General features: G+C 39.0%; 2 protein-coding genes across 2 annotated transcripts in view; one reads left to right on the forward strand and one right to left on the reverse strand.

Moving 5' to 3' along the window:
* cep89 (centrosomal protein 89) overlaps positions 1-19,525 on the forward strand; it is a gene marked incomplete at both ends in the record, with an annotated part of 51,921 nt that overhangs the window by 18,017 nt on the left and 14,379 nt on the right. Inside the window, one exon of the mRNA XM_083900568.1 lies at positions 1,123-1,212. Coding sequence (XP_083756694.1) covers positions 1,123-1,212 — 90 coding nt within the window. The remainder of the gene's footprint in view (positions 1-1,122; positions 1,213-19,525) is intronic.
* Positions 8,102-19,447, reverse strand: LOC310936344 (E3 ubiquitin-protein ligase RNF182; the record flags this gene model as incomplete). Its single annotated transcript, XM_083900394.1, has 2 exons — positions 8,102-8,841; positions 19,384-19,447. 2 exons carry the CDS (start codon positions 19,445-19,447, stop codon positions 8,102-8,104), a joined length of 804 nt encoding a protein of 267 aa, XP_083756520.1.

Genomic DNA, 19,525 nt, shown 5'->3' on the forward strand with positions numbered 1-19,525 from the left:
TGAGTTTCACTCATGCAACATGTGTATGTAATGCTCAAGCATGTCTTGAATAAACCTGGCGTAATAGACATTTTTTTTTACAGCAGATATTTCTTCAAATGAAATTGTAGGACAAACACAGGATTTACCAGTAACATGAGTTAAGATTTTTTATTTTATTTGTTTAAAAAAAACAAACAACTGCATACATATTTCAGGACATGTTCCAGTAAAATCAAATAATTATCCTCATAATAATGATATATGCCTCGTTATAGCATTGCTAAAACAGCAAATCGAATGGTGGCTTAAGATTTCTGCACAGTACATATATACTGTATGTGTGTGTTGCTCAGTTGGCTGCATGTCTGGCAGAGAAATGGGAGAAAGTTTATGTGGTAAATGTTAATATATGCAGGGGACATTGTGTCATAGCTAACTGTTTAGAGGATAAGTGGGGGCACACTGTGTAGAAGGTCAGACTGACACCGTATTAGAGATAATTGGTATAAGGCAAAATAAATAAAGGTTTGGGCTGAATGAGAGCAAGGTGAGCACACTGCTGTCATTGTGTTTGTTTACCGGTTGCACAGGTATTATTATTGTGGACTGAGTGTGTCGTGGAAACACTTAAGTGTAAATCAAAGCCATTTCTATACGTCGACATTTCAAAAAGGAAAGGCTGATCAGTGGAATTTTAATTTCAGCTGACTCCACTTAGACTGTGACATTTCCCTGAAGGATAAGTGTATTTATTTTGAAATTGGAGACAGTTTGTTGATTTTTAAGCACAAATGCAAACATTTTAGAGTTAGCTCTGCAGTGTCTTCATGAGTAATATCAGTTGGAAATCTTTGCTGAAGGCACAGTTAAAGCCCTCTTTTGATAAAGCCTTGCTGGTTTGAATCTACATTTTAACTGCAGGGATAAGTTTCAAAGTTGTCACCTGTTTTTTAAATGAAATAAACTTGTGAAAAGATGATTTGAATACAAATGTTGTGCGAAGTTCCATCCATTTTGATGTGGTGACATGCAGTGTCATCCACCTCTTGCCAAATTTATTCCATCCAGTTGTGCATTCCATCCACCCTCCCTCAACTCTGACATCAGTAACCCCCCGTCTCCCCCTCTCTACCTCTCCAGGCTTCCAGTCTTCAGCAGGAAAAGAAGAGATTCGTCAACAAGATTTTGAATGGCACTGTTCGACTTGGGAAACTACAGGAAGAAGTCAAAGTAAGTTCATTTATTCAATCGTCACTTTCTCTTGAAAACCAGCCCATCTGAAAGGCTTGAACACTACCTTACTTGCTGACAGTGTAGTGAAATGCATGGAGCAGCCATTTCCAAACGTAGGAATTCCGGGGCCCAATTTTAATTCTGGGAATTGTCTGTGGCCCATAAACACCTTTAATCACAGCTATGATTAACACACAACGAGCAAATACCCCCCCCGTGCTTTAAAAATGATCACAATCAACAATTTAAAAATCAACACAATGAACGCGTCTGCGTTTTGTTGGTCGTGCACTCAGCTATTGGAGACAGAGGTGTTGTGTAGCTCATTCACCTGGGGCAGCACCAGGTGAGGTGAGTGGTAAAATTGTAGTGAGGTGTCTCATCATGTTCTGCTCTTTACTGCAGTAGTGGCTGAATGTCTGGGAAGCTGCTGTGCACAAACGCAGTGTATGTGCCAGAGAGCTCGACGGTAAAACTCTTGTGTATAAAAAAAATGACCAGACAACATTGCTTTTCACTTTTAACTTCATTTTACTCTGGATGACCCTCCACTCTATTCAGTATTGATCTGCTGCCCTCTTCACTGCACTTGATAAACCATCTGTTAAGAAAAGTATAAATTGATGAAATGCTGTGTCTCGCAGTCTCCCAGTTATCTGAGCTGACTGTGTCTGAGCACTGTATCATCTCATTTTCTGTAGAGTCTCACACACGTGGCTACACTATAACTATATATGAGTAAAGCTACAACATAGAGATAATGTCCATAAAGGTTTTCAGTCATCCAAGTCATTGTATTTTTAACAGTGTATACATGTTGAACAATCCAGGTTTTCCAGTCTCACTCTGACCAGTTTTATGTTATTAGTCGCACCTGAGTCAAGGTGTGAAGGGTCATCGGGGGTCACTTCACAGTCTGTTACTGTGTGAGAGGTCACCTGTGTTTTTTCTCAGTGTGAGTGTTGATCCGTCTGGGAAGAGAGCTCAGGACTGTAGGTGGATGATCGTTGGGTGTCTTGGGCTGTGAATCAGAGCTTCAATACTTTTGTCATATTGATTAGACTTTGGGCTGGGTATCAAACTAATTTGTCGTCATTAGATCAAAATCAAATGTTAATACCTAGAAGTTAATCTCATCAGTGTTATGGCTCCATTTAGCCAGCAGCATGCAATTTGACCAACATCAGGGCAGAAATGTACTTTGTGTTTGACTGCAACAAGCAGTCGTGATGTGTAGAAATCAGTATCTAAGTCCAGATACTGATATCCATACTAGCCCTAGACTGAGGTTACCAGGTTTCTCCCGGCTTGTTTCAGTCCACTTTCAAACCATCTGTCTTCTCAGGTCAGACTATGTACGTTCTCGTAAAGATAACGATCAGCAGCAGTGATAGCAGCGCCACTGTGTGCACTGTTCTCTTTGACTTTGGTCCAATGACGTTAGAGTGTCCCTGTCACACTGCTATCCGTTATTAAAACTATGGTCTGTTATTTGTGTCTGAAACGTCATTCATCATCAGTTGAAATGTCCACGTCCAAAGAGACATCAATAAATAACTGTCTGTGAAAATTTTTTTCCAAAAAAAACGAGTCTCAAGCCAGATTTTAGAAAGCGAGTCACGGTGAAATGGCAGAGAAGGTGCAGACAAAATTTCTAGTTCCGACACAGACGATAACTTCCAGTGATTTGGAGGTGGAGCTTTGATGCAAAGACTGATGGATTGGTTACATTTTGTTAAAGTGTAGCCAGTAACACTTTACAGTACGGTTAAGGAACAATACAGTTGTAGTTACCGTTACTGATCCCTTGACCGTTGGTAGTCGTAGTGGCACGTTGTGGCTAAGCATACTACTTCCTTCCGTCCCTTCCTGTCATGTGCTACCGCCTGGGCTTTGGCAAGGGTTAGGTGGGTCCATTCGGGGATTTGTCATCCCAATTCTTCCTCTGTCTTCCACGTCTTCTCTTCCCTCCCACCGTGCGCTGTAATATTACTTTTGATAGAACCCTGCTTCTAGTTATGTGGCCATACCATTTCAGCTTCCTTCTTTTGATGATGCTAAACAGGTTCTCAAGGTGGTTACATCCTGTAGCTCGCGTAATGGTGCTTCAGACTTCTTCATTTTTGTAATATGATCACGGTAAGTTAAGTTATTTAGTAATATCCGGTAGCACCTCGTCTCTGCTGCTAAGATTCTTCTTTGAAGATCGGCTGTCAATGTCCAGGTCTCGCAAACGTAAAGAAAGATGGAAATAACTAGAGCCCGCAGTAGCTTGACCTTTGATTTCAGGGTAATGTTCCTGTCCCTCCAAATGGGTCTCAGTCTTGCCATGGCTGCAAATGTCTGTGCCGATCTGGATAAGACTTCGGCCTTTGATCCCTCGTTGTTAATTATGGTAATTTATTTGTAAGGTAAATGCATTTTTGTAATAAAATGGTCGTATAGTGTGGTAATAAGGAAATATTACTACTGTAATACTGTGTTATTTCAAAAGTATCCAGGAAAGCTTGATAAGCAGGATCACTATTAGCTGCTATTGGTGAAATTCATCCTCCCTTGTGTCACACACACGGTCCTTCAATGCAAGGACATGTTACCTGGATACATTTGCCGTTATTTCTGTATAATAACCATTTTTTTATGACTATAGTAGACACAAATATAATTCTGGACAGAAATACAGAACCTGCTTCCTACTCATCTGTTCTGTGACAAAAAAACAGCATGAATTCAACTCCTTTTCATGGGGAAAAAAAGGAGCCATAACTAGCCTGTCACCATGGAAACCCTTTCTACATCTACCTACAGTGCAGTCTTGGTTTAGATCTTTTCCGTTGTGGTTGACAGTTGTCCTGCAGCACCTTTTAGTACAGCCTCTATTTAAATTGTATATTCATGATACAAAACATGAGCATAGCAGTAGTCTGGAAGTGTTAGTGCCTTGCTCAAGGGCCAGTGCTCTCTGTGTTCTCCATCTGTCAGCAGCCCTTGTTGTTCAAGCCACAGCTGGAAAAACATGTCAGTGGTTCTATCATTCTTCTTAATGTCTCTATAGCAACATCCCAGTGAGAGGTGAGAGGTATGTGTTTTTTGTGTGTGTGAATATGTGAGCGTTTCCTTCCTCATTTTCTTTCCTTCTGTTGAAGGAATTTCCTGCATTTGTTAAAAAACAACAACATGCACAGTAAAAAGCAACTTAAACCTTGCAGTTAAAATGTATAGTGTTGTTTTTTCTTTTACAGATAATAAGATGTTTTTAATGATAGATGATACTTCAAATTGGGATCTGTCTCAGTCACTGTTACCATCACTTAGAGTTCTCTCACTGAGCATGAATAATCATAATCTCATAATAAAATAATAAAATAACTGGGTTGCTTTTGCTCCAGATTTTTGCTCATGGCGTACATTTCATCATTGTTCTCAGTGCATCTCACAATATATTTAAAACATAACAACAAGCAAATTAAAGAAGGCAAATATTCCAGTTTGTTCATGGAGAATAAATAATGCATAACCACCCCAGGATATAATGAACAGCAAATGATTTAATTATTACAGTCTTGTCTCATCCTCGACTATATCATAACTATTTGAAAGTCTTTACTCTTTTAGACTTGGAATATGAATAAATTAAGTGTAAAATAAAGATCTTCAATGCTATCATGAAATAAATATATACATATAAAAATGTGGAAAATGAAAAAATGAATTTAAGATGTGTATTTTAAATTGTATATGAATGTGTTATATGGAAGCGGACTTGGAAAGATCTCAAAAATCAGTTAGCTCAGTAATGTATATTACATTATCTAACACTGCTCTTAGAATAAATCAAACATACTCCTAGGTTTAACCCTCAATGAGTTGTTTCAGTTACAGATGCAGCATTTTCAATTTCATGTATTTTGATTAAATCCACTCACTTTAACTCAAATGGCAATAAAAAGCAACACAGGTGTGTTGCATAACCTGCATGACTGCATTCATATTGATGTCACAATGATGACCAATGACCAGCTAATCTAAATAATGTCATTTAAACTGGATTAATTTTTTTATGAGTTACTCAAAGCTGCATTGCCCTTACATTTAAATATAAATGAATGTCCTTTATGTTCAAGCCACTGCCAAATGAGTTGAAACACACTGTTCAATAAGCCTCTGTACCTGTGTTTCTTAGTGTAGTGGTGTTTTCACCACCTTTCACCAACATTCCTGTGCTGCTCACAGAAAAATGTTTCATTTTACGTTGTGACTGATTGAGGCGAGGCGGGAGCACAACAGCAAGAGCTCTAAAATGTTTAGAGGCACCCGCAAGAGCATTCAGAAACAAAGGCTGGACTCACTTACCTGACTCACTCACTTTTTCCACAGCAGTCTCATTTTGTTGCTCATAGGGGCTTCCGAACCTGATGAGTTACCCGCTGCATTTAGAGTTTGAGCGATTCTGAGAAGGTCGTTTAAATTCATCCTTTTTTCTGTCTTTGAAATGCATTAAATGAAATACAGTACCACACTTTACTTTCACTGACCAACTAAAAATGATCATTAATCTGTCGCAAACATATAGTGATTGCACTGCATGTGGCTGCTTCATAGTTTTAAAAGCATGTGCTATAACCAGATTGTGGCTACAGTATTCATGTGCTATTCCAATGAGTGTCTCGGTCTAATCGGTCTTCATTGATTCTTTCTTTCCAAGGCATTTTACATGTAGAACTGTACGTGTGTGGCTCATGTTTGAAGCTGAAAACAAGGTAGTAAGTTGAGTGAAGGATTCTTCTATTACATCTTGGCTTTCATAATAATAATTAAAGAAAATGTTTTTAGGACTTTTTTTTAAAGCGAGTAACAGGTAGTGAGATCTGTGCCTTATCACAAGTAACCAGCTGTGTTTAGATGTGTCTCATATTTGGACCACACTATTAGAAATAAGGGTTCCAAAAGGGTCCTTCTACCAGGGCTGAGGTTCTACCTGGAACTATTTGCACCTGAAAAACCCTTTCCTGAATAAATGGTTTTAAATGTGTTCTTGGTGGAACCTTTATAAAAAGGTTCTACCTGGAGCCAAAAAGGGTTCTCCTACAAGCCGAAGAGCCTTATATGGTTCTACTTAGCACTTTTATTCCTAAGAGTGCAGTACGATCGGTTTCTTCTCATAGATGTGAAACATCATGACAAAAAATGAAAGCGCTAGTGGAGGACAAATCCTCAACTATGTCAATAATCAACATTATACACATGGAACACCATAAATCCCTTTCTATCTCATACCGTCATTGTTCTGTTTCTCCCCCCTCCTACCCCCATTTATATTATTTTGTTTTTCTCCAGATGGTATAATAAATCTGTCTCAGCACTCAGTTGATGGTCTTTGATCATCACAGCACTTAAAAAAATAGGTTAATTGGTCCTTGTCAAATTTAGAATAATTTAATCTTGATGTGCATTGTGTGCCGACCATAAAAGCCCCTGTTCCTGCTTGTTGAGCACATACCATCTGTGGAGGTCGGCACCTCTGTGTCTCGCGTGAGGCTTTAGTAATGCAGCGCTGTGCACATCTTTACAACACTCTCATTGACTGCAGCATTAATTGAGTTACTTGTTTCTGTTAAAAATTGTACTAGCAGCTATTGGCCATACAAATGAGCACAAAGTACTGTATAGATTATATTCAGGTTATTGCATTTTAGATAACATATGTGTTTATTTATTTGTTTGCATCTTTGACCAAAAGAGTGAAACTAAGCTAAGAGCTTAAGTCCATAGACATTAACACAGGAAAACATGGGACCGTGAAGATAGACAAGGAGTTAAACAGTGACATCAATAAAACACAACTTCAACAACAAAAGGTTTTAGCACTAAATAATTTCCTAAAAGAGCAGTGTCCAATTTACCTTGTGCCAGCACTTTAATTTTCTCCCCAATAGTGTTATTGTCTACTGTTGTATTTGCTTTTTATTCTTTATTTTATTCTTTTTTTTTATTTTTCAGCATTCTTTCATCTACCTGTTTTTACTTAGTTTTAAATATTTATTCTGTAAAGCATCCTTGGGTGTCTGGAGAGGTGCTTCAAAAATAACTGTATAATATAAAAATATTTTATTATAATCGTCAATGGGTTCAACATACCGATATCTTACAACACATAAATAACAGCGTCAGGGCTTCATCTTCAGTATTCAGTTATTGCTAATACTGTATTTGCAAGAGCTGCATCACTATTATAATCTATTCATTTCTGAGTTACCTGTAGTTTTAATTCTGCATTTCTTAATGTAGGCGTTTCATACTGTGGATTGTTCTGATTACTGTGGTCATGTTATCCATGACATGCATACCAAAGCCACTTGGTGCTGGATATCTATGTGTAGCGCTCCTTTTCCCACATGATGCTGCAGTGTACTGTTCATTTTAGCGCGTGATCAAAACATACAGGCATCTGAAGATGAAGTTACAAACATAGCATCATAAAACAATGATAAACAACAGTCTTGGACTTTATCAGTGTTATTAATTGTACAAGTCAAAGAGGTCTACTCTCAAATCTGATGTCAGACTTGGTCAAACACACAACATGGAACAAACAGTGTCACGCAAACACAGCACAGAAAAATAAATGCTATTCTCACTAACGGAGCTCAGTGAATTTCACTGGTAAGCTTTAAAGCATAGCCCGTCACTTAAGATGGTCTTCTTAGTAAGACTGTGACTGGCACATTATTTGCATGAAGGTCACTCACTAGTAGTCAGTTAGGCCTCTGTTAAGGACAGAACATTCCCTTTTTCCCTAGGCCTTTATATCTGTTCACAGGACAAACCACAACCCGGTTTTCTGCAGCTGACTTAACCAACAAATCATTAGTTTAATGGCGTCATATCAGCCCCTGGGGGAGCAGTCACACATCCCCTGACACAGACACTGGCAGAATCCATAGACCAGGCAAACTGTTAAACTCGATGGCACCAAGCTAACGCATACAATACCCAGAGTCACTCTCTGGATCACTAACAAGTAGATTCCTAGAGGAAGTGAGCCAAAGTACAAGAAACCCAGCAGCCAGACCAGGATGCGTGGGACATGGTTACAGAATTTAGACAGGGCGTCCTGATCAATCGGCCCATTGGAGCCAATTGATACTGAGTCCAGGCTCTGCTCCGCGTATATGTCCGAGCTACCATTGCGGCTTGGGGAACGATGTGAGTCCTGTTGCACTTCCATAATGGTGATGACGAGGCAGTTGGAGGATTCATGAGATGGGCTGGATGAGGAGAAACTCTTTGGAGTCAGGACCACCTCCCCTTGGTTAGAGATCCAGGATTTGTCCCGCATTGCCAGGTGGGACATGATGTTAGCATCGTCCGGAAGGGCTGACACCTCAAACTCCGTGATTTCTGTTTGGTGTCGGCAAAACGGGCAGGAAATGCAGCCTGCACCATCAGTAATGTCAAGGATCTTACTGAGGCAGCGGGTACAGACCCGGTGCAGGCAGTCCAGGATCTTAGGCTTGCGGTTGTGGGCATTGAAGCGTTGGTAACAGATTTTACACTCTAATTCCTCTGGTGGAGGACAGTCCTCCTCTAACTCAGGCTGAGGGCAGCTCATCTTCAAGTCATGTTCTGGAGGAGGATATAGAGGCAGAGACAGATTAGAAAGAAAATGATCCCTATTCCAACATTAGATGTGACTTTGAACAGAACGTTAGAGATGGCACTGCAACAAGCAGATGTTTCTACAGTATCTCATGTAACATGATGACAGGGAAAGGTCAGTACTCTGTCTTTTCTCTGAAGGGTTCTGTTCTGTGTACCTGCTGCTTATGAATGATTTATGGTTTGAGGATTGAGTCAGGGTGACATCTTGCTATAGTCCTTTGTGGCAAAGCAACAGCCAGTATTACTATTGATCTTTGGGGGGAGATGGTAGGGATTCGAAAATGTCTTCTGTTGACTGAGTGGATTTGTGTAGAATAAATGAATTAATTTATTGGCCCTTAAACTGAATCATTTAAGTTGTTGCTTTCAGTTTTGTTTTGAATATTCTCTTTCCCTTTGATTGTATAAAGCCCTGTTTTGTTTTTGTTTTTTTAAGAAATTGTAGGGTGAAGTTATTTTATTATAAGGGATTATCTCATTGACTAAGTGAATGTTTTAGTTAGCTTTAATTGGGGATATTTGAATTGATCCTAGAATGATAATTGCTGGAATCATTACTGCTGGAAGAGAAGAAAACTGAATTATTGCTGGGTTAAAAATAAACTACCATACAGCTAATCCATGGATCAGACACTGCACTGAATCAAGGAATGGGTGAAAACTAATTATAATAATTATAATATATAATAATAAAGAAATCAACAAATATGTAAATAGTTTTCATTGTTGTAAAAATAATATTAAGAAAAAATACAGTGCAGTAGCATCATGGACATAGACATCATTATTGTTTTGATATCACACTTCACACTATAGTATCACAACTCCTACATGCTCTCAACACAGCACCCACCTTCTGCCATCCACGAGCAACCAATTAGGACAAATTCAACTAGTGATTTGGGATTAAGTGTTTATTGTGTAGTCTATAGCGTCATCGTCATCCCTGTATCAGTTCATGTCAATCCGTGCAGCTTTACTGAGACAGTGTATAATTGATGAACGCCACTAAATTCCCAAAGGGCTGAAACAACAAAACTCAAATGATCCGTTTTCCTCCATGGAGAAACAGCAAGGCGCTGTCAATCATCAATAAGGTCAAATAGCTGCAAGCATGCATCCGTAGACACCAAACATGAATAGGAATGAGTATCAGGACCCCCTACCTACTGTACTCTGCACTTGACCTTTACTGTGGGAGCTGTTATAAATTGCAGGACCACCCACTTATACTTCTACAATTAATGGCCTGGTTTCTCCTGCTGAAATCAAAATGATTGTATTGTAGATTCATGTAATAACAGATGCAAACATGGGCCTTATATTCCACAAAAAGTGGCATGAACCAGCACATGCAAATCAGATGTTTTTGATAGAGACTATTTGTAATAATACCATTTCACAATGAAATCCTCATTGCATTTATTCAACCTGATATTTAATGCTTGCTTAGTGTTTTGTAATGAGCTGTAGATCATGTCATGTTATTGATTACTACGCTATAAAACATCACTTTCCAACTTCGTCTATTTCATGACATCATTTATCGCTTTGTAATTTTTATTTAGGCCCATATTTTTGTTGAGCTTTACCTGTACCTTTTAACAATCTTAATCGAAACAATCTTAAGTCCAAGTTAAACTGATGGAAATTTTGTCTGTGTACCAAACACAATACTTTTGGCTATGATGAACAAGGTATCAATAATTACACAAACACTATGTGAGAGTATTGACTGTCAGGTTGTCATTACAATTGTCAATGTGTGGGAGCAACAAAAAAGGAAGAATAAATTGTGCTCCAAACTGTTCAAAGTACTACATCTTTTCAGAGAAGTGTAAAAAAAACAGTTTTGATCATAATGAAAATGTGGCAGGAAAACTACAAAGCAAGAAAGACTATCACACACAGAATTTGTTTTAATATTCCTGACAGTTCTGAGGAGTGAAATCACACAAGAGGGAGAATAAGGTTAGCAGTAGGACTGTAGATTTTAAAGTGTCATTTCACATCTTCAAATCAACCTGAAATATATTGAAACTGAACATTCTGTTACAGAATGTTCCAGTGAGAGTTTCCAAAAGTATTCAGCGCAGTGAATGAATCGGGTCAGTGAGTCTTTCAGGTAAAAAAACTAAATATACTGTATCATTCCTTTTCTGACTTAACTTGATGATTTGGCCATCAACACTGACTGGAATATGCTATATAAAGAAAAGATATTCATGACCATTAAATATTAATATGGTGATGTTGCAACGTCTCTGGTCCCATTCAGACCTGGTATTATAGTGTTTGTAAAGTGATGCAAAATATCTCTTCTGACTGTGTTATGAAACATGACATGGTATGGTCACTGGTATGAGTTTAGTCATCCCAATTTTGCTCTTGCAGGTCAGTGAGGGGTAGCGTTGCTGTGTGTATCATATCAATCACTACCACCCTCATCAACATTCAACCCTTCCCTCAAACATTATTGCCCATCTCATCATTTTCAAGATGAACCAGGTGGAAGATCCAGAGCAGTTCTGCTAACTCTTTTCTGCTGAGCTGCCCTGGTCCAACGACGGACCATGTTTTTTCTTTGACTGATGCCAGAGCCATAATTTCTCAACCCTGAAATTGTTTTTCAGCCTGTCAAGGGAAGGTCTATGAACACAATCTCCATTAGCACGCATCCCTACTCCTAGCAGTGGAAGAAGTATGTGGTGATGGGGTACTTAAGAATACTTGTGTGGGACTAGTCATGCCAGACAAGGCTTTCCCCTCTGTTATTCAGTCTTGATTAAACGCAGACTGTGGAATTCTATTTAGAGTGTATGTATAATGCGATGTGTATTGAGCGGTTATTGTCAGTCTAATCACAGTCTTTGGAGTTGAGCAGTTTTAGTATTCTATGTAGATATTACCAAATATTCCCAATGGTATAACTAACGGGGCTTTCAGGGGCATGGTGGTTTGATAAAGGGCAGCTCCAGCTGTGTGGTTGAGTGATGGATAGTGTGGTAGACTACAGTGCTGTAAAGTTTAAGAGCAAAGAATGTGGGAGAACAGTTGTCAAATGCTGTGTTAGTTGAATGTGTGAGACAGAGCAGACTTATTGACAAGTTCAGTGACTGATTAGCTGGTCTCCATGTTAAATGTGTTAAAACTGAAAACTGTAACTGAGTTGATTAATTAAAATTAATTAAAGTCCACTTTGAATAAGAAGTAAGACCTGAGGAAGTGGATGGATGCTGGCATTTGATATGTAGGCATTTAGAATATCGTGAAAGATTTGAAGCTGGAAAGAATTAAGTTGTGCTCCTTGTGCACAATTATATTTTGAGCCTCTCGCCAAGCCTGTATCACAATAGATGTTCCCACACTAAACTGTTTTCTTCAATGACATACCACAAAGTAAGGACTTCTTTTCACTAAAATGTGTTTGCTTTTGTCACAACAGTCATGTGGCATATGCAATTTTCTGATATAAATTGGTAATATCCGGGATATCGAGGACTGACATTTGTTGTTTGTATGACCCAGCACATAAACACAGGACATTGTCCAAGGCAAGTTGCTTCACAACAGAAGAATCATTTCTGCAGGATCTAAGCAAGAGGGTGGTGTCTGGCTTCAATATGCTGGAGTTGGACACTTACCCATTCACTTGCTGTGGATTATTCTGAGTTTCTCCTGCTCCAGGGCTTATTTAGACATTATCTTGACATTATACCAGGGAGATGGCAGGAGAATCTCTAAAGAATGTCCGATGCCAATGCTGCAGATATGTCCTTTGAGATAATCTCTGGATAATGTTCCGACTTCAGTGCATGTCTGAAAGCAGCTTAAGTCAGCCAGATGTGTGACACTGTCACTGTGTTACTTACTGTGCCTAAATTCAACCCCAGTTATAATCAGGAAATGGTTATTATGGTATATTAGCAGTTAAAACACTGTTACTTGATATTATGTAGACATACTGAATGATCCTTACGATATGCAGCTGACAATGCAGTTTAATTTAGACTTTTTGACCCCAGCTTCTGCATGCAAATGTCTCCCTATTTAAGACACTGAACCCCAAATTGCTGTGCCAGCAGCATTTGAATAGGTGTAAATGGTGTGTGATAGAAAGTAGTGCTGCATATTGACGCTCTATATTATTAAATTAGTCAGTGAGAGATTTGAATACTGACAAATTCTGTCAAATTCTGTCTCTGAAAGTTGGCTTCTGCAATGTCGCATCACTAATGCCAGCTGCCATACATCACTAAAGTAGAAGATCGAGTATCAAATGCTTGGGGGTCTAGGTTCTTTAAAAACTGAACTTTTAAACTCAGCATGAACTGACATCTGCAGAAAGTCTATCTCTTATACAACATTTTACCTGTCATACTTTGAGCAGGTTTTCTAAAACACACTATGGTGCTTTCTGTGACGCTTCACTTTCCTCACTTCCTGCACAGAGTTTATGATAGCTTTGACCTTTGTCTTCAGAATATCTGCTGCAAAAGTGAGCCTCATCTTAATTATGCCATAGATCAACAGATTTATTTTCACCCTGCCGTTGGCAGATTGTTCATCCGTGTTTACCACATTTTAGTGTTTCAAAACAGTGTAGTCTTTTGGTAAACTAAATTGGGTTTAACTTGATCTGCAAAGTACAGGACGTAAGCTTCAACTCTACTTCTTTGATTTGCTCATTTGCACAAAATCTTGACCGTTATACAAGTTTTTGCCCTGGAAATAAATTAGAACATGCATGTTTAAAGGTCTGTAAGTCTTGTATTTCAGTGTGTTTTTTGTGTAGATATCTTACTTCAAATGTGTTTATACAACTCCAACTTAACATGTTGGCTGTAACTTTGTGTCCGTTGGCCAAAGTTTGACTCATAAAAATGTTTCAATGATGATAATTTTGCCCGTTAAGAAATTTAAAAATGAAATTTTTAAACATTTCAAAATCTCCTTTGAATTTAAGATGAGCAGGCAGAGAAGGATGTTTCTGGTATCTGTAGGTCACAGGGGCACTGATGTGCACAGACCTCATGAATTTAAATTTAAATGCTCCTCAATCATGCCAGCTGGTTAAGAGGTCTGGAAGCAGCTTCACAACAGAGAAAGGCATGAACTATTCTATGAAAATAAAGCAATGCAAACATTTCTGTATTAAATTGTGCACGTTCGACTGCAAAGCTCAAGCACAATTTAAGGAAATCTCTAATTGAAAACATGTTCCAGATAAAAACAGCTCCTCTCCAGGTATATTTGTTGGACTGGATTATCTAAATTAACTGCTTTATAATAAGCTCAATATTCTACACAATGATCTGTACAGCCTACCTGATGTCCTTTAGACTGATAATGTTCCCCAGTCTCCCATCCAAATCTCTGGATCTAAAATGATGAACCTGACATAAATAATATTCTGTCAGTGCCACATTTGTCGAAGTGTATTTCATTATGAGCAGCGATTACTGTATGTCAAGGCATGTGGCTCAGGTTGGATGCTCCCTGCGATTCAATTTCAGCACACAAAGTGTGAGACTGTGAGGAAAATGAGAGAACAGAGGACGCCAGCAGAAAAACGGAACCTGGTGCGACAGAGCAGTGTTCAGAATGGCAAAAAACATTTACTTTAAAAACTGGTCCTGGTTTTAATGTTGTGACAGAGTAACTGTATGTGATTTTAAATGGCCTGATTTTTAAACATCAATTTCTAATTACTTAAAAATTCAAACATCCAAATGTTTATTTTATGACTGACTTCATAAAATGCATGTCTGTCATTCAAGTTCTACTTTTGAGTCGTTGTAGGTTTTTGTAACAAATACCAATAATAAATTGCTCCTAATGGCTGATACCGATAACTGATCATTTTACATTATTTAATTTTTTTAGACCTTTATATGATCTGCAGTCTATTCTCAGCTCTCAATAGTAATTTATTTGGCTTGCAAATATAAATGAACTAGCTGGACAAAATACAGTGTTTTGCTTCATAAAATAAAATTTCAGTTCATTAATCATTTACTGAACTCACAGCCTGTGGCTGTATCATCTGCAGATAAAAACACAATAACAGAATGTTCTGCCCACCACACATTTTGCAGAAGAATATTATCTTCTTTCTTCTACATAATTGTCCAAAAATGGTTTCAACCCTTCAAATCGTGTCTGTCCTTTTCCCTCAACCAGACCAGCCAAGACATGATGTGTCGTGTTAGTTCTCATTAGCTCTCATGCAGCCCTCATGCTATGGTCTCTCCCGAAGAGCAGCAGTTTGACGTCATGAGCCAGCATGACAACCTGGACTAGGTATTGTTTGCCCAGTCTGGAGTCATGTTATTGCATGGATCAAATCTATTAATCAAATCAAATAAAATGATCAGACTTAAAATAGCATGTTTTTCTCATTATTGCATCCTGTATAGCACAGCAATCCCAATGAAAGTAGCCACATCAGATCGGTCCAGAAATAAAATAAAAGTACAACAACATCATTTGGAAGTCTAAAAGTGTGAAAAAGATGTACCCTCATATTCGGCCTTAAAGCTCACATAGAGTGGTCCTGTTGCACATATATGTTAGTTATGGAGGTCTACTTGCATACATTAACTTGTTTTTATGGTCAAAAACCTCCTAGTAAACGAGCCGATAGAAATCCTTTTTTCTGACGGTGTTTCCCAGCCGTGAGATTTGAGACTCAACTCTCACCCCCAGAAGACAGAGTCTTGTGATTGGCCAGTACCCGGAAGTGACATATTCAGCACACCAGCTCTCAGAAGCGCAGCTCCCCCCGGTGGAACGGTGGATGCACTGCTACTCATTATCAAAACATTGTTTTAACAATGTTTAAAAATAGCTTCTTCACGACTCCCCGCCGCAGTCCCTTTTATGACTTTGACCCGGAGTCAGACCCAGAGTCAGAAGACACTGTCGTGAAACACCTCCACAACGGACGTTCTTCTTCTGCGGTTCAATGTACGCAACCGGATGTGCCCGGACTAGTGCCCGGACTAGTGCCCGGAGCAGGACGATCTGCTGTTCCGGAGAACCGGAGTTTACGTAACCGGACCGGGTTTTTTCAGAGATCTCGCTGAGCCCGAGATTACAATAAAACACAGCGTTCTCAGCAGTGGCTGAACTGTTTGTTTAGAACCTTCAGGGTTTCTTAAACAAGGTAAGGACGCAGATACACACTAAAAAACAGCGTTAATTGGAAATTCTGGTCTAGGTCCGCTTTAACCTCCATATGACTTTATGTCAGAGAAATGTCCAAAAGTAGGAAACAACAAAAAAAAAGTCAAGAGAGCAAACACAAACCTGAATGACCATACCTCAAAACACTAGTTCTGCTAAATACCAGTGAAGCAGAAATTGGCCAAATTCTGGTAACAAATCCAAAACCCTTCCCTCTGCCAGAAGGTCTGTTCCATCCCAGCTATATGTGTCCTACATACGGTCATTTAGTGAATCCACTTGTCCCTTATTAATTAATGCAGAGGGATGGATATGGAGTAAGGTCTTTTTATATTAGATATTTTTACCCTATGCTACTGCTTCATTGCCTGAGTTACCCTTTGCTAATGACAAAAGACAGCTGAATTTGGCAGTAAAGGTTAAATCTATTTACACAGGCTATGTGGAGGAGGTAGGACTCAGAGGATCAACTTCAGCTCGTTTTTCACACAGACAAACAAAGGAATCAGGTGACTGCTCAGTTTAGCAAATTAATATTGTAAAGGTCTGCGAGCGATTCAAGATCTCTCCGGTGTACTGTTAGTTACTACTACTCCCCATCATCCACCTGTGGGAGGTTGCACCAGGAGATAGTTATTGTTGTCAGTGAGTGTGGATGCCCCGTACGTATTCTATATTTAGCTACATATTTAATGTGACTTGGCTGACTGAAACCTACTACCGTTGGTTGTGAGGGTGAACACTATGGTGGATGATTTTTAAGGTAAAGCTCACACAGAGACTGCAGTAGAATTTTTACTTTTAAGGTCCAAATAAAAATAAATGTTTTTAACATGAAATCCCATTCTTTTCTTGAATAGTACACAATATCTTTAAATGAAAAGATCTCAGTACGTGCCTCGACATCTTGTCACTGTCAGATGAACAAAGTGAGTACAAAACGAGCTTTAATGCTTAATGAAACAGCTAAAAGGACAAGTGTCATAAAAAAAAAAAAAAAAAAAAAATTGTGAAAATGTTAAGCTACTATCCCTCACTGCAGTGTGGTTCGAAGAATACTTGTCTGCTCTGAATTTTTATTATATTTGTTATCATGGGTGGAGAAGGTCACCCAGCCTCTGGGCTACAGCTACAAGGGGAGTTGTATTGGCTTGGCATTGCTCAGCTCAGCTTGTTGTGAGGGCTAAATGTCACCGCTTCAGCTGGGCTGATGCTGGCGCCCTGCTGCCTCCCCGGGGGGCTGGGCGGGTGGGGGTTTGGAGGATACAGGCCAAGCTTTAGAGACATTTTACTCTCCACTTTATTGTTCTCCAACATACAGCACAATCCAGTTTCTATTCATTACTGAACACAACTGGGAATTGACATGCTTGGTGGGAGAGAGTTAGGGTAATATTAAAGGCTAAGGCTCTTAACTGTTCCCCGTATGTTATAGAAATACATTTCAGTGAAATATTACGATCCCAATAGTCAGCAGAGACGTGTCGCCCTGCTGAGACAGAGTTAGTACATTGCTGCCCCTGAGCTTTGAGTCATCCAGTCCATCTTAAAAGCATCTGTGTGCTTATTTTTATCAGGTAGTGTTTCGATCTGGTGTATAACCTCCCTCTTTAAGGGACTAAATACACACGTAAATAAAGGGAATTCACATTTCATGGTCAGTTTTGACTGCCTTGTATTATCCAAAGTACTGTATGGACAAACATGTCTTTGAATGTTATGATTATACGATCAAGTCAGCTTTGAAAGTGTAGCTGAAGATGGTTGGTTCTAGAACTTTCAAATTTGAAGGTTGTAGAAAAATTGTATTTACTAATTTTGAAAAAAGAAAAAAAGTCACATTGTAATGCCAGACACCGCTTTCACTCTCTAATGTAAGAAAATTGCAGGGCAATTAGAATAATACAAAACAATAGTGCTATAAAAAAAGAAATATAATAGTACAGTATAATAGATTACATACTATTCAAACAAATGTAGGTGTTCTGCCATATTTATTACATAGGTCATTTATAATTAACTTCATAAATGTATTTTTTGTCATCAGTGACATCACCTTGATGCTTATGCAGACAACCTGCTGCACTTCCTTCACCCTCTATTGCTCTGTATTTGCACTGAACAAAAGAAAATCCTTTTAAAGTGCTCACAGCTCTCAAGTCTGTCCAGGACAATTACTTCCTCTTTCTCTCATCTTCCATCAGAAAGCCTGGGAAAGCAGGCTGTTTTTTCTAAAGCGAGGCACCAACACTCAAAATATAGTGATTTCGAAGTCTATTTTGTGCATGCATGGTCCACATAAATAAATCAGTAAAATGACCTCGGTCAACACTCCTTTATTTTATGAAAACTTGAATTCCTGTTTTAATGCCATCTCTCTGTTTTGCCACTCTGCTCATCTAACAGTACTCAATAATGTTTAAAGCTGTCGGAAGAAGCCTGAATCCCAACTAGCTAATAATTGTTCCCTCCTGGAGCTTTTCTTTCAAAGGCAACATAAAGTACAGCAACATATGAAGTGCTTTGTTAGTGCTTGCCATTGCTTTGTTTACACAGCAGCCAGGAGCAGGTGGGGGCTGAAATATACTTGTTCCGATAATTACAACTCACCTCTCCTCTTGAATCATAATTGCAAGAAAAGGAAAAAGGTTGTTTGGCTTCAGAAGTACAGCCTTATACATTAAACACTTTGCTTACGTACTTCAGTACAAAATGTCTACTAATCAACACTCAACACGCCAGAGAAAAGTCACAGACAATCTGTGCCTCTGCAGGGTAAAACAGTCCATCCAAGCGACTTGTTTGTTTTACCCTTTTCCAAGTAGGCAGAGTAATTAACTCCATTTCCCACACAAATAAATTGGCTGAGAGAAAGCAAGCACACAGTATCTGTCCTTGCTCATTCAGACCTTGTTTTTCCCATCGCTAAATCCTCTTGACCTGCAGACTAGGACAGAGCAGCAACACACAATATCTCTCTTTGCTGTGGCACTCCTTTTGTTTCACTGGCATTGAGTTTTGCATTCACTGTCGTAATTTTTTCCACCTCACAATAAACATGTATTCCACTTGTATGAGTGTTTGTGTGTCGCTAAGTGTAGCAGTTATGGAGTGGTCTGTCAGCAGCTGAGCTGATGCTTATCTGTGGATACAACAAGTTAAAATTGAGTCTCAAATTATTATTTATCTGGATGAATATAAGCGAACACAAGGACAAATCCTCAAAACAACAAACACAGATGCACTCACACCAGACTTTTTGCGCAAGATCTGCAGATTAGTCTGTGTTTGTGTGTGTGTGTGTGTGCTGCTCCTCACCTTGTTCCAACGTGTGTGACTCCCCCTCCTCCACTCCAGTTGTCTCTGCTGCGCTGTCCTTCATGTTTATCCACTTTATTCATAGCAACACTCCACATCTCATTGCTGTGTGTGTGTGTGTGTGTGTGTGTGTGTGTGTGTG

The sequence above is a fragment of the Microchirus variegatus genome (genome assembly GCF_963457635.1).
Source record: "Microchirus variegatus genome assembly, chromosome: 14".
Taxonomy (NCBI): Eukaryota; Metazoa; Chordata; class Actinopteri; order Pleuronectiformes; family Soleidae; genus Microchirus; species Microchirus variegatus.